Raw genomic sequence first — 14,834 nt, 5'->3', positions numbered from 1 at the left:
ATCTTCCTAACTTGAATGAGGTGGGAAAAGTCATTTGCTTTCCTTGGGCCTCAGTTTCCTCACCGGTGAAAATGGGTGGAATAATCCTCTACTTGAATGTGTCATGAGCATTGAAAGGATCAAAATAAAAACACAGTGGCACCTACAAAAAGCATACACAATTTATACCTCATAGAATGTCAAATAAATCTAGGATCAGAAGAGAGCTTTATAAATTCTTATACATTTACCTCATAATGACTATGTTGCTCATAGGCATCTCATTAATGAAGGTTGAATTTGTTCTTTCTGTAACTCTAGTGAAGACAATTAATTTGCAATGATAGATGGGTGACATGTTGCATTTAAACCCATTCCAAGAATGGTTATCAAGCTGTAAATGTTTCAAAAATACTACTATGGAATCTCTTAGAATGTAGTTTTGCAATTAAAGTTTAAATTTAAAGTTTACCATTATTATATTTCTTAAAGTGAATTTTTGTTTATTAGGAATGTCTTAATTCACTTGGGCTATTATCACAAATTACTATAGGCTTTATGGATTAAAAACAACATGGATTTGCTGCTCACCGTTCTGGAGGTTAGGAAGCCCAAAATCAAGGCACCAGCAGGTTTGATGTCTGGTAAGAGCCTGCTTCTGGTAAGAGCCAACCCTTGTCCTGCTATGTCCTCACATGATGGAAGGGATGAGGGGCCTTTTTGGTTCCTTTCATAAGGGCACTGGAAAAACACTAGAATGCTTTATGAATATAGAATATTTTGTATACCATATAATTCCCTAAGTCATGATGTGCTACAGGGATTTGGTAAGCAGTTTTAAGACATCACATAGAAATATTTACGCATATTTTTTAGAGTGTAGTTCAAAGTACAAATATAGAATGAGACCCATTTCTTTGATTTAGAAATTACACATAAGAATCTAATAACATTAAGCCTATGCAGATAAATACCTGAAAGAGAGGGGAAGTTTAATAACCTGTAGCTAAATTAACATACCCCATGTTGTGTGAAAAGATAATTATCCTACTCAGTGTGTTTCTGTTTATGACTCAAATTCTAAGAGTAGTGGCCTAAGGAAATATGCAGATCTGAGTTGTCTGATATGGTAGCCACTGGAAACACATGGCTATTTAAGATACACTAAAATGTAAAACTCAGTTCCTTGTTTGCACTTGATACGTTCAAGTGCTCAAAAGTCACATGTGCCTAGTGACTACTATACTCAGCAGAGGAGATTCAGGGCATTTTGCAGAAGGTTCTATTAGACAACAACCCTTTCTGCTGACAGCATAGGCTAACAAGGTTAACAAGAATTCCCTGTGAATGGGGGAAAAGTTCAGCAAAATTTTCCAAATTAGTATTGCCCTGCTCAGTGTTTCAGATATGTCTGCTGTTCACACACATACACACCCCACAGCTGAGTCTTAGTCATCACAAATCATATCTTTATATCTTCCATAGCCACTGCTTTAATATTGGTGAAACAAACCTTGAATCTGCTACTTGAGGGAGACTGTGATTTAATGAGTAACTTCAAATATCTCTCACTATTGCAACAGCAGATTTTGCATTGAGGAGCATACACTTTTGAATGCATAGTGCTTTATTTAAACACACATATATACAGTGATGACAAAGGGAAACTCTGCAGAGGTGAGCACAGGGGCTGCATGCATTGGGAGGACAGGCAGACTCTAGTTTTACAGGATGAAATGGGGGTTGAAACAGAGACAGAGACTGGAGAGTGAGTTTCATTTCCCATCACCACATAGAAGGGTCTTCCAGCCTGTCAAACACAAAAAGAAAAGCACGTAAGAGAAGCTTCTAACTCCCTGGGAGGCTTGCAAGAGTAAGACATCCAGCTCAGAACTGAAAGATGATCAGAAACTGCTGAAAAGGCTGCTGGCATTCTAAATAGGAGACCATGTAGAATATCAGAGTGGGAGACAGTGGCATAATGTACAGAGACCCAGCTGAGTAGCTTCACTCATGTTAATGGGAGTCTCAGGCAAATCTCAGAGGGAATATTTAAAAGGCTCTGTATTTATCAAAGAAGCCAAAGAACTCCACAATATTTCTGAAGATCAAAACTACAGGAATCACACGAAACTGTAAAAAGAAAGTTATTGTTATTCAGCTCTGAATATGCTTCCTGTGTTTTCCTGCAAGGCTTTTTATGTAGTAAGATGCTGTTTAATAGACTATAAAGAACCCTTTTAAATAAAATCGCATTCACAGGCAATTTCAAGGCTGTCAAGTTTTGTCTTTTTCTAAGTGCACATGACTGAAGCTGTCAATCAGAGTACAATTAACTCTATTTCTTGCACCAGCCATGTGACTTTGGGCCACAAATCAAAGAACAGCATTAAGGCTGTAGGTCGGTCTGGATGATTATATTTCTAGTCCTGAGTAGATAGAGCATATCCTAAACTTACTAGTGTGACAAACTTCATATGCCTATCAATGAAATATTAAAGCATGTATTGCTTAGGATTTTAAAACCACCCTTGAGAGTTTTCTACCTGCTTCCCTCGCATTTGCTGTTCAAGTCTGTGCTAGTGCCGCCAGGGACAAGAGCACTGGAGTTTTAGTCCGATCCAAACTGTGTGTCCTTCAGAGAAAACAAACCTGACGACTCTAGACTTGCACCTTCACTCTGGCTGGCCATTCATTTCACAAGAGAACAGAGGGAGAACCCAATGAAGAGTGACAAGCCAGTCACATGTGTTCTAGCGACCTCTTCTGGGGAGCTTGGTTCTTGATGTTGTAGAGCTCTGGGTTTAAGGTAGACAGGCCATCTTACTGGGGGAAGGGAGAGCGGGCCTGGGACAGGAGAGCCTGCTATGGAAAAGGAGGAGGAGCAGGCGTCTTTTCACTTGCAGTCTTTATCTGGAATGACCCCAGCCCAATGTTTGACACCTAGATATTAGAGGGCACCTGTCCTAAGGCAGCTCCACACTCCAAGAAAGCCCCAAGTTTCCAAGCAAGCCCTAAGAATAATACGTTGTTCAATGTTCATTCACTGAATGTGATACATTACAATGTGACATCAGATGAACTAAAATAAATCAAAAAGTAAATAGGAGCACCCCTTGATTTATCTATAGCTTCTTATAAAACCAGCGTGACTGGAGTGAAGCCAGGAGGGACTCTCCAAGGATATGTAGATCCTCCACGTAGACTATAAGAACTAAAGATTACCTCAGCCAAAGACAGACAGTTGGTTATTTCAGTGTAGATATTAGGGCATATCCTATGCTTCCTCAATCTAAGCCAGTTAGAAATTTTCCATAGAGTAATTTTTGAGGCAAAAGTCATTTGTATTTGAAAATTTCAAAGGAGCATCAAATTAAGTTGAATCAGAAAATATTATCCCACAAGCTCAGAGATTTGTAAAAGAGTATGTGAAGAGAAAGGTCCTCCATGCTCTGTTGCCCATCATTCTTTCTGTCCAAATCGTACCTAGTCTGGAGGATCCCATCCCAAAGCCTTCCTCTAGCAGCCCTCTCTGATCTCCTTTCCCTGACCACCTTGAGCTCGGCAACAGTGTTCCCACATAGTCTATTCATACCGAGTTCTGGGTACATTTCCCGTGCTTTCTCTCAACAGGTCTGAAATCAGGGTCTCGGGGCTAGAACGTTTCCCGTATCTGGAAAAAAAAAAAAAAAAAGACCGGTTGGGGGGAGTAAAAGTCCCTTAAGACAAGTTTGGAGAAATCATAAACACCTTTTGAAAAGAAAGATTTGTGGTATTAAACATAAAACATCAACAAAATCATAACTCCTCTTAAAATTAGAATCTTGATGAATATCCACTGTAAGTCACAATGCTCTGAAAGCAACAGAGTTATACACAAAAATGTGCATTACTGCTGCTGAAATGCACCCATTCTCACAGCTACAGATTCTGAATATTTTTCATGTTTATTCGGGGTGCCAAAAGCTAAAAGTCTTCTCTCCTGACGTGATTTTAATCTGCCCTGAAAATACGAAGGAAACCTACTGGTCCATAGAAAAGTTCTTGGTCTCTTTTCTCCCATAGCAGGGTATGGGTAGAACAATATATTAATTCAAGGTTATGTTTTCCTGCCAGGGTAGTATATGCTGCTGGCTCCAGGTGAGTAAGGACCTGGTCTGTTTGTCTGTCTCTCTCTCTCTGCTAAAGGAGCTGAGAAATCTACACCAAGTTGTATTTTTTTGAAGACACTATTTTTCCCTTTCTCAAAAAAAGCATTGGACATCAGTAGCTGCTTTTTTCACAAATAAAAAAATAGTCTACTGTGGATTGATTAGATATCAGATAAAACAGCAGAACAAAGCTGATAGAGAGTATATGCTGGCTGCCTATCAAGCACAATTAAATCTAAATTTGGAGGAAGGAGTTCCTATTATTTCTCCTTTGCAGGGACTCAAGGGATACAAAAGCAAAGCCAACTCTCCCGCCCTATCATTTGTGAGATTTCCTCAAAGATTTTCTGGTGTTGTGATATCAGACTGTAGGCGGCAATTTATATGTATTTATTCTGTCCATCAGTCGATTTTATTAATCTTAAAACTCTTGGGCAACCTTAACTCATTTATTTTCATCATGCTGCAGTGAATTAAAGAACTGGTGAATATTTTTTCCAATTTACCATTAGAGAACCTAAGTCTGCAATAACAGAATTTGTAATCAGAAAGTAGTAGGTATCCAGAGCAGCATCAATGACTGTTCTCCCATCTCTAATTAATTCTGGATTATCCTTCTTCTTGATAATGCTTTATCTATAAAGACAGCATCTCTAGGCTGCACACTAGAATCAGCTTGGGGGTTTTGAAAAAGCCCAGGTCCCACCCTCTGGGAGATTCTGATTTAACTCCTCAGGGGTGCAGCTCAGCATTAGTATATTCTAAAAGTTCCCCAGATGATAATAATGAGACCAGGAGGAAGAAACTCTAGTCCAGGGCTGGGTTTCTCAGTCTTGGCACTGTGCACATTTTGAGCTGGATAATTCTTTATTGTCAAGGGCTGTCCTAGGCACCACAGGATGTTCATCAGCATCCCTGGCCCCTACTCGCTAGATGCCAGTAGTAGCCCCCTTGCCACCCCATCCCATGCCACCCCACCCCTCCCCATCCCATCCCATCCCACCCCACCCCTCCCCACCCCACCCCACTCCACCCCACCCCACCCTACTCCACCCCATCCTACCCCATCCCATCCCATCCCATCCCATCCCATCCCATCCCATCCCATCCCATCCCACTATTATGATAACTGAAAGTGTCTCCAGACATTGCCCAATGTCTTGGGGAGCATAACATCAACCCCGGTTAAGAACCACTGATATAGAGGACTATAAAAATAAAATGTGGTAGATCTATGCTCTAGAATAAATGATGCTACCTTTGGAAGCAAGAGCATGAACCAAGTAGAAAAGGGAAGGAAAGAGAATATCAAAGTACCATTTATACCAAATTAAAATGTGTGTGTATAAACGTAATTTTCAAAAAATACAAATGTGCAAATGAGTGGATGTGTGTGGTGGGAAGATGATGAGAGTATAGAATGGAGGTGATGGGTGCAGATTATGAACCTCTGAGTGTTTCTAAGAAAGAACTTATATGCAGAGGAGATAGGAAACTGCTTCAGGAACACTTGCTAACCTGAATCTTAACCCTTTCCCTTATTTTCTCCTCATCAAAGGTGTTGAATATCACTCTGAGTGCTGATAGAAGTGACAACATCCAGAGATCAAGAGGAGGGCTCCAGTTTAACCACTCCAAAAAAAGTTTTCATGAAATGTCCTTAATTTCATGATCTGTAAACTGTAGATAATTATACTCACTTCAAAGCTTTGAGGTAAAGACTGAACAAAGTAATGCCTAGGAAACATTTTGAAATGCCAAGCTTTACACAATGGTAAAGGTTTATATCAATCATCTTTGTAAAACTAAGTTCCACTATATGCTATAATTAACAGACTAAATAACTAACAACGTCTTTGCTAGGGAAAAAAACAATTTGTACAGTTTTTTCTCTGGTCTTTATGATGCATAAGCAAGAATATGAAGTGATTAACTTTCTGAAGGTCCATTAAGATATGACATTCTTGCTTTTCACTAATGAAAACTGTCAGACTTCAGGGATCATAAACCAATGCTATTTAATTCTAGCACTTTCATATATTTCTAACTTCATATAAATTGGTACTTTAAAAGCTTTTTGATGAAACAGAAAGTTTCATCAAAGTTAGAGTTTTCTTTAAGAAATACAAATTCTTCCCCACTTTGAATTCTTTCCAACTATTCCTTGAAATATAGTAAAATAACAAACAAAAAACAATACTTTAAAAACATAAATATGTTAAATAACACTAAACTTTGTAAAAAGCTCATTGTTTTCAGCTTATTAAGGACATTTGGTCTCAGTAATTAAAAAAATTGTATGATTCAAAATTAAGATGAATTAATTTTGGAAACAAATTTTAAATCCTTTGTTACTTCTAAAATAGTTTGGATTTGATTTTTTGCTTAAGATTTGATGTTGAGAGTGAAATGTGGCCTTTCATTTTAGCTTTCTAGGGGTTCAGAATAAAGATGACAATTTCTCAAATTATATGTAATCCTTGGATTCACCCTAAAGTGAACAGATCATTGTAAGTTTCTCCTTAAAAAAGCACCAGGTGGGCATTTTCTTTGAAAATGCTATGAAATGGGAAAAGTTTCAGCATTTTAGACTAATGTTTTCATGCTAAATCTCTACTTATTAGGAGGATTTTCAGGTAAGGGGTTCAGACTGAAATAAAACACTGTAGGGGGAAAATAGTTCTATTTGTCTTTTCACTTCAGTCTGGGCAGGTTGAAAAATCTGGCAATGTCTTTGGTGACCCAGCTGTTTCCTCCTTAGCTTGTGCTGTTATTTTTCTAGATACCCTGCAGCCCTCTCAGCTACAGCCACCTCCCCAGCACCCTCCTGACCCCTTTCACTGGGTACTTTCCTATCCAGGTTTCCAAACAGTCCTGCTCTAAGAACAAAAAAGACAAGGGGATGGGTGTGAGGAAATGGCCAGCCAGACACCAGACTGGGGGACCTGAGTCTGGGGATCAGGATTTTGTGACAGTAGTGGCAGAGGCAGTTGCTCCCTGTGCAAACATTTACTGAGAGCTGAGTATGTGCCTGATGCTGTCTGGCCCTGGGATAAAAAAAAAGAAAAAGAAAAGGTCTTTGCCCTCTAAGATGCCCATTATCTCCGGGTGTGCAAGTGGGGTGCTCCCGGAGTCGTGAGTCCCGCGCAACCCACCTACCTCTGCCTGGTGATGAGATTGATGTAGTGTCGCAGCGCTGAGTAGTATCTGGCCAAGTCCTCCGCCGGAGCGTCCTCTCCGGGGTTGTCAGGCTTGGAGGGGTACGCCTCGGCCAGCGCGCCCAGGCACACGAGCAGAGACAGGGCGAGGGTCAGTCCGGACAAACCCAGTCGCTTGCTACCCAGCATCTGCGGACACGGAAGGTGCAGCGAAGGGGACTTAGGGGATTCAGAGGACTCACGCTCCGCACCTTCCTCCTCTGGCCCCAGCGCCCACCCCGCTCCTACGACCCCCCTCCCCAACCTTCAATCTCCGCTCGACCCAGTCACGCAGAGAGCGCAAAGAGTGGTTGAGACCATCCTGGGGATTCAGGTCAAGAGCTGCTCTGGCCCGGCCCCTCTGCTCCACCCGAAAACTGAGCAACTTTGGTTCAGTAGCAGAGCCAATGACCCGGCGGTGAGAGGTGCTGAGTTAGGGAGGCTCCGGCGCAATTTAAAACACTTAAAAAACAGATTAGAAGTTCCTCTCCCTGCGTTGAGAACGTACCCCTTTCCTACCCTCTTCCCCAAACGCCCTGTTAGAGGGAAGAAGTTTCTCCTTTTTCAGTTTTGGTCTGCCCCACTGCAGGAGCTCCACAGTGATGGCAAAGAGTACTTCGGGGTGGCAACTGGCGGCGAGAGGGGAGAGAACGGTGGGGACGCCCTGTCCCTCGCTGGTGGGTCTCAGATTGGATCCGAAAATCCCAAGAAGCGGTAGGGAGCAGGTCTTCCAAGCTCCGGGGATTCCTCATCCGGGGAGCGCTGCTTAGGAAACCTCCCTCCAGGCGTCGACCCTCGAGGAAACTGCCAGCTGCCCTGGGATGGGGCTCGTGTTCTCCCTCCTTATCCACCATAAGATAACTCAGAGGGCCGGCGCAGCCAGGAGAGTCGGAGAGAGGGCAGCTGTACCATCAGAGGGGACAGGAAGGGGCAGGTGGAATTCAGCCGCCAAGAGGGGCTAGCGCGCGTCGAGGCGCCTGAAAGCCCGGCGCGTAGGGGTTAGGGATCCGGGCGCGACCCTCCCAGCGTCCCCGGCAAGTTCACAGGCACCCCCTCTCCCTTGGCTCGCGTCAAGTAAGCGGGTCTTGGCACTCACGGTGGCGGGCTGGCTGGCTGGGCGGCGGGCGTGGCTGGGCGGCTAGGGCTCAGTAGTCAGGCGCGTCTCTTCTAGGGGCGACAGCCGGCGGAAGGGGGTGTCCGGAGCAGGTGGCAACAGGGTTTTTATGGCTCTCCCTCGCCACGGCAGGAGGGGCCTCGGGCAATCACGCTCCGCTACTCCCACCCCGCAGCTTCCCGCCCCCGTTGGCGGGGGATGAGGGAGGGGGTCTGGAGCTACTGCCGCGCTAGCCTCGGCTCCGGGAGCCACCCACACCTCAATTTGCCAGCGCCAGCCAGGCCCCAGGAAAGGGAAGCTAGTAGGACGCTAGCGCAGCGGCGTGCTGGGAGAGCGCAGGACCACGCCAAAGCACAAGTTCCTGCCCTCCCGCGGCGGCCAAATCTTGCCTTCCTCCACGCCGGGTCTAGTCCTGCCAGAGATAGGAGCAGCCCAGATCATCTCTGTCGCCCGTCACCTGGACTACCACCAGCTGGGCACCAGGGTTGGGGTACCCGTATCCTCTACGTGGTGAAGGCTTTCTGGGATCCGTATGGCTAGGGCGCGGACACGACTTCTGAGCGCTTTCGGGGGAGACAACTTGGTGCCGGATTTTCCTGCTCCTAAAGCAGCTCCCAGAAGCCTGCCCGAAGTCCCGAGCTAGAGGACCCCAACGCTCCACTCCTCCAGGGCTGAGCAAAACCTTCTGTGGCTTCGTCCCTTTCCCCAGCTTGGTTTTGGTGGAGATCGACCCTCTCCAAGAACTCGCCCGAACGCTGGGAGTCCAGTCGGTACGCGACAGTGTGTAGCTACCGAGAACTCCTTAGAGGCGGGACACTTTCTGCGTCTGCTGAAAAAAAGCGGAGTTTTAAGCTCGGAAAGACTCCTTAAAGCGCGAACGAAATTTTTTGGTCCAAATCGACCAGGTAGTCAAATGAACAGCAGTTTTCTTTTATCTGCTGGCCGTTGAATAGTGCCAAATAGGTTTTATTAACGTTGATTGAGAACGTGGGTTCTAATTGAAACAGGTAAAAAAAAAATCATTAATTTGCCCATCGCATTAAACCTACAGAATGAATATGAAAGATTCATAAACTATTTTTACAGGATCAGGATTTCATGCAGTGGATTAGGTCTTAAAGCTCCCTGAATGAATACTTCTAGAAGTCTGAATCTTCCTAAAGAAATATCATGTTAAGGAATTAAAGCACTAAGTTACAAGTTGTTTCCATGCTAAAATGACAAGTGATTCTGTTAAACCGACATGTTTTTGTGCTGTTTTAACAGCATTGAATTAAATATCAATTACTGTGCAGCAAGCAATCCCGTGTGTGTGTGTGTGTGTGTGTGTGTGTGTGTGTGTGTGTGTGTGTGTGGTTTTGAAGACCAACATCCTTTTCACTTAGGTGACTTCCTCTTTCTACATTACACAAACATATGCCAGGAACACAAATGCCAGGCTCTTGGGGCTGCTCAGGAACGCTTATGTGAAAGAGCCTTTGCTTAAGCTAGAGCAAAACACTTTCTAACTCTGATTCCATTCTTGATAAAAAGAGAGGCACTTCTAGCTGCGGAACCATTTCTTTCCTTTGTTTCAAAATCATTTATTTATGCTTATTCTTAACAGCTTTATTGAGATACAATTGAGATATACTAAGTTAACAAATGGGGCTTCCTTGGTGGCTCAGATGGTAAAGAATCTGCCTGCAATGGGCGAAACCTGGGTTTGATCCCTGGGTTAGGAAGATTCCCTGGAGAAGCGATTGGCTACCCACTCCAATATTATTGCCTGGACAATTTCAAGGATAGAGGAGCCTGGTGGGCTACAGTCCATGCAGTTGCAAAGAGTCGAACATGACTGAGTGGCTAACACTAAGCTACACATATTTAGCATGTTCCATTGGGTATATTCTTACTCATATTCCAGTGAAGTCATCACTACAATCAAGTTTCCTCATGTCCCCTTATAATTCCTACCTCCTGCCTGTCCCTGTTTCCCTTCTCCATTGATCTGCTTCCTGTCATTATACATTTGTTTGCGTTTACTGGAGCTGTATCATAATGCAATCTCACGGTAATCTTTGGTCTGCCTTCCTTCATTCTGCATCATTATTTTCAGATCCACCTATGTTGTTGCATGTACCAATAATTCATTTTTTATTGCTCAGTAGAATTTTGTTATATGGATATAATTTAAACTTGAAAAATCTATTCAACTGCTAATGGACTTTGGGTTGTTTCCAGTTTGGACTATTACAAATAAAGTTTCTACAAACATTTGTTACAAACTTTTGTACCAACATATGCTTTCATTTCTCTTAGGGAAATGCTTGGGATAGAATGGCTAGGTTACATCGTAGATATATGTTGTCCCACAGTTCACTGTTGGTCTGTCTGTTTTTGTATGCTTTGCTCATTGTGTGTGCTGACTAATATTTTCCTCTGCAATGTGTAATCACTACAAAGACCATATCGCTTTTATCTCTAGAATTTCCATTTGGATCTTTTTTTATTTCTTTCATGTCTTAATATGTCCAATCTTTTCTTTGGCTTCTTGGATATACATTAATAATAATTTGTTTACTATTTCTGATTGGTGTCACTTCTGTGCTACTTTGGATTGATTTATTTTTACCTCACTCTGACTTGTATTTTCCTTTTTTGTCTGCCTGATCATTTTCGAAAGGATGTCAGGCATTGTAAATTCTACCTTGCTGTTTTGTTGGATGTTTTTATAGTTCTAAAACTATTTTTGAGCCTTGTTCTGGGACACTGTTTAAAAAACTGGGAGCAGTTTGATCCATTGTATCTAAGGTTTTTTTTTTTTACATGGGCCCAGAGCTGGCTTTAGTCTAGGTTTAATTTTCCCCACTTTGAGGAAAGCACCTTCTTACTTTAATTAATAGCTGATGTCTGCTGAATTGTGAAGCTTTTCCCTCTTGACTGTTGGAACAGGATTATATTGTGGACACTGGACACTGTTTCCTCTCATCCTTTTAAGCAGTTCTTTTCCTGGTCTCAGGTGATTTCTTCATGTGCACGATCTGATCAGCAATTCATTATATATCTGAACTGGACACTCTGAAGACTTTGAGTGTTCTCTCTCTTATCTGGTACTCTACTCATAAACTTCAGCTGTTTCAGTTTCCCCCTCTACACTGCAACCTGGATAATTTCTTGATGCAGTGGGCTGAGACAGTCATAGAGCTCCCCTCAACTGTTTCCCATCTCTAAGAGATCACTGTCCTTTGCTGCCTGATGTCCAATGTATTTGAATATTGTTTCATGTATTTTTGTCTGGTGTTTCAGATATTCAAACAGGAGGGCAAATCTTCCTCTTTTTATTTCTTACCCAGAAGTAGAAGTTTCGTAGTGAGGCTTTGGGGGAAAAAAGATGTTTATACTCATTGTCCCTTTTTCTTCACTTTGGTTTGGTCATAAAACCATGGCAATATAAATTTGTCTGAATCTAGCTACTGAACCTGCTATCAGTAAGACCTCCAAATTGCAAGCTGCAAAGACCTTTACTAGTTATCCAACTTCTCTTGACTGTTGCCTTCACTGTTGTCCTCTGGGTCACTTCCTTTTTCTCTGAACTGGCCACACTCCTCTCTGCTAACTTTCCCTTCTGTAACTAGAGCCCTACCCTTAACCCTTCCATTCTGCACACACTAAACAAGTGAACTCATCTACTCCTATGGTTTATGAGTCTGAAATCTCTACCTCCAGTGAAGGGCTCATACCTGGAATCTAGTGCTAAATGTCCAAATCAGAAAATCTTGATCAAGCCACGAGTATAGATTATCCAAAACAGAGCTTCCATGAACATAAATTTCTAATTTTCTAATTCTGAAATTCCTAATTCTTAAATTTCATAGGAAGTCCAAAATATTTTCAGAATCCTTAAATTGAAATGCAGAGCTCATATATTTTGAGCCTTATGTACCTCCTAGGTTTCAGAGAAGGCAATGGCACCCCACTCCAGTACTCTTGCCTGGAAAATCCCATGGACAGAGGAGCCCAGTAGGTTGCAGTCCATGGGGTAGCGAAGAGTCAGACATGACTGAGCGACTTCACTTTCACTTTTCACCTTTATGCATTGGAGAAGGAAATGGCAACCCACTCCAGTGTTCTTGCCTGGAGAATCTCAGGGATGAGGTCGCACAGAGTCGGACATGACTGAAGTGACTTAGCAGCAGTAGCAGGTTTATCTAACCTAACTTTTTCCTTTGTTCCCTATATTCCTGCCCATGGGCTTTCTTTCTGCTCCTTAAATAAACTTTCAACTTGAGTTTTCATAGTGCTATATTCTTCCTCTGAGACATTCTCTCAACTCTTTATCTGGCCAACACTTACATATCCTTCTAGTTTTATGTTGAAACATCACTTTAGATTTTCCTAGTCCTCAAGGCTGGATTAGATCCCCTATTATAAATTCAGAGGACCCTGAACTTATTAATTGCCCCTAGCTACAGTTTGAATTTATTATCTAGTTATTATATTGATATTTTTAATATCTATTAATGCCATAAGAGAAGGAACCACACACTTTTTATTTATTTCTGTATCCCTAGTGTGATTCCCAGGACTAAACTGATCCCTAAAGAATACATCTTGATCAGAAATATTTTTATGAAACTGTCTCATAGGAGCCTATTATTAAGAATAGGGATTGGCAAACTATAGTCTGAGCCACTTCCATCAATAAAGTTCTCCTAAAACATAGCCAGGGCCTCACTGGTGACTCAGCTGGTAAAGAATCCACCTGCAATGTGGGAGACCTGGTTTCGATCCCTGGGTTGGGAAGATCCCCTGGAGAAGGGAAAGGCTACCCACTCCAGTATTCTGGCCTGGAGAATTCCATGGACTGCATAGTCCATGGGGTCGCAAAGAGTTGGACACGGCTGAGCGACTTTCACCTTCACCTTCACCAGAACATAGCCATGACCATTCATTTACATACTGTCTAAGGCCACTTTCTTGCTACAATGGCAAAGTTGAAAAATTATGACAGATGTACTGTAGGGGTTGTAATCCTGGCCCACAAAATCAAAAATATTTACTCTGGCTCTCTATAGAAAGTATTTTGTTGTTAAGTTACTGAGTCATGTCTGACTCTTGTGACCCCATGGACCATAGCCTGCCAGGATCCTCTATCCATGGCATTCCCCAGACAAGAATACTGTGTTGCCATTTCCTTCTCCAAGGGATCCTCCCAACCTAGGGACTGAACCTGCACCTCCCGCAGTGCAGGTGGATTCTTTACCACTGAGCCACCAGGGAAGCCTATAGAAAGTATGCAGACATCTGGCTTAGAACTTTAATATTTTACATAAGGGGCTTCCCCAGTGACTCATTGGTAAAGAATTTGCCTGCAATTCAGGAGATGCAAGAGAGGAGAGTTTGATCCCTGGGTCGGGAAGATCCCCTGGAGGAAGAAATGGCAACCCACTCCAGTATTCTGGTCTAAAAAAATTCCATGGACAGAGGAGCCTGTCAGGCTACAGTCCAAAAGGTCACAAAGGGTTGGACACAGCTGGGCATAAATCACAATGTGAGGGTCCTTAATATGCCAGACTACTTCCCGTCCCAGGACTCTTGCACATGCTTTCTCTGCCTGGAACACTCTCCTTTCCTTTGACTCTACTGGCCAACTCCCACTTATCCTTCATATTTTACTCTACATGTCATTTCTTTATAATCTCTGAATCTAGAATAGGTTTCTTCCATCTAGCCTCATTGTATGTTTTCATAGCACTTTAATCTTTCCCTTTAGAAATACTTTCATAGCTGTCATTGTCTAATTAGCTATATTATCATATGTATTATTATTTGCTTGGTATCTCCAACATTTCATAAGTGTAAGCTCTATGAGAGCATATGTTTTGTTCATCATTATACTCCCAATGGGGCTTCCCTGGTAGTTCAGTGGTAAAGAATCTGCCTACCAAAGCAGAAGACATGGGTTCCATCCTTGGGTTGGGAAGCTCCACTAGAGAAGGAAATGGCAACCCACTCCAGTATTCTTGCCTGGGAAATCCCATGGACAGAGGAATCTGGAGGGCTACAGTCCATGAAGTTGCAAAAGAATCAGACACAACTTAGCAACTAAAGAGCAACAAAAAATACTCCCATATAATAGAATAATGAGTTATATGGAGAAAACTAATTGTCAGAGAAGAGAGATTGAAAGTGCAAGTGGGGGGTTTATAGGAAAGTTGTGTGGTAAAAGAAAAAAAAGAAAACACTTTCTTTTATTCTATACACAGCACTTCTGATAGCAAATGTGTAAGTTTTTCTATACCAAGCAATCCTTCAGTTCTCAGTGGTCACTGATTCTGTGTGCTACCACTGAACTCAGTTCTGACACTACCTGCCTAGACTTAGTGCCGCTCTCACAAGTTAAGGATTCAG

The 14,834-nt window shown here is 42.6% G+C and overlaps 1 protein-coding gene across 1 annotated transcript; it reads right to left on the bottom strand.

Annotated features, from left to right (window-relative positions):
- Positions 1–1,585: 1,585 nt before the first annotated feature.
- On the bottom strand, positions 1,586–9,138 carry NPY (neuropeptide Y). Its single transcript, XM_070467525.1, has 4 exons — positions 8,424–9,138; positions 7,290–7,477; positions 3,575–3,652; positions 1,586–1,789 (listed from the first exon to the last, which is right to left on the bottom strand). Exons 2-4 carry the CDS (start codon positions 7,475–7,477, stop codon positions 1,765–1,767), a joined length of 291 nt encoding a protein of 96 aa, XP_070323626.1. The 5' UTR covers positions 8,424–9,138; the 3' UTR covers positions 1,586–1,764.
- Between the last annotated feature and the right edge of the window lie 5,696 nt (positions 9,139–14,834).

The sequence above is a fragment of the Odocoileus virginianus genome, chromosome 1 (genome assembly GCF_023699985.2).
Source record: "Odocoileus virginianus isolate 20LAN1187 ecotype Illinois chromosome 1, Ovbor_1.2, whole genome shotgun sequence".
Classification (NCBI taxonomy): Eukaryota; Metazoa; Chordata; class Mammalia; order Artiodactyla; family Cervidae; genus Odocoileus; species Odocoileus virginianus.
The sequence above is the reverse complement of the archived record's forward strand: the minus strand, read 5'-3'. Positions and strand labels throughout refer to the sequence as shown.

Coding starts and splice junctions, on each gene's coding strand:
- NPY (XM_070467525.1), bottom strand. CDS start 7,477: ATGCTGGGTAGCAAGCGACTGGGTTTGTCCGGACTGACCCTCGCCCTG. Junction 3,653..7,289: donor AATCTCATCACCAGGCAGAG/GTAGGTGGGTTG, acceptor TTTTTTTTCCAG/ATACGGGAAACGTTCTAGCC. Junction 1,790..3,574: donor GGAAATGTACCCAGAACTCG/GTATGAATAGAC, acceptor TGTGTTTGACAG/GCTGGAAGACCCTTCTATGT.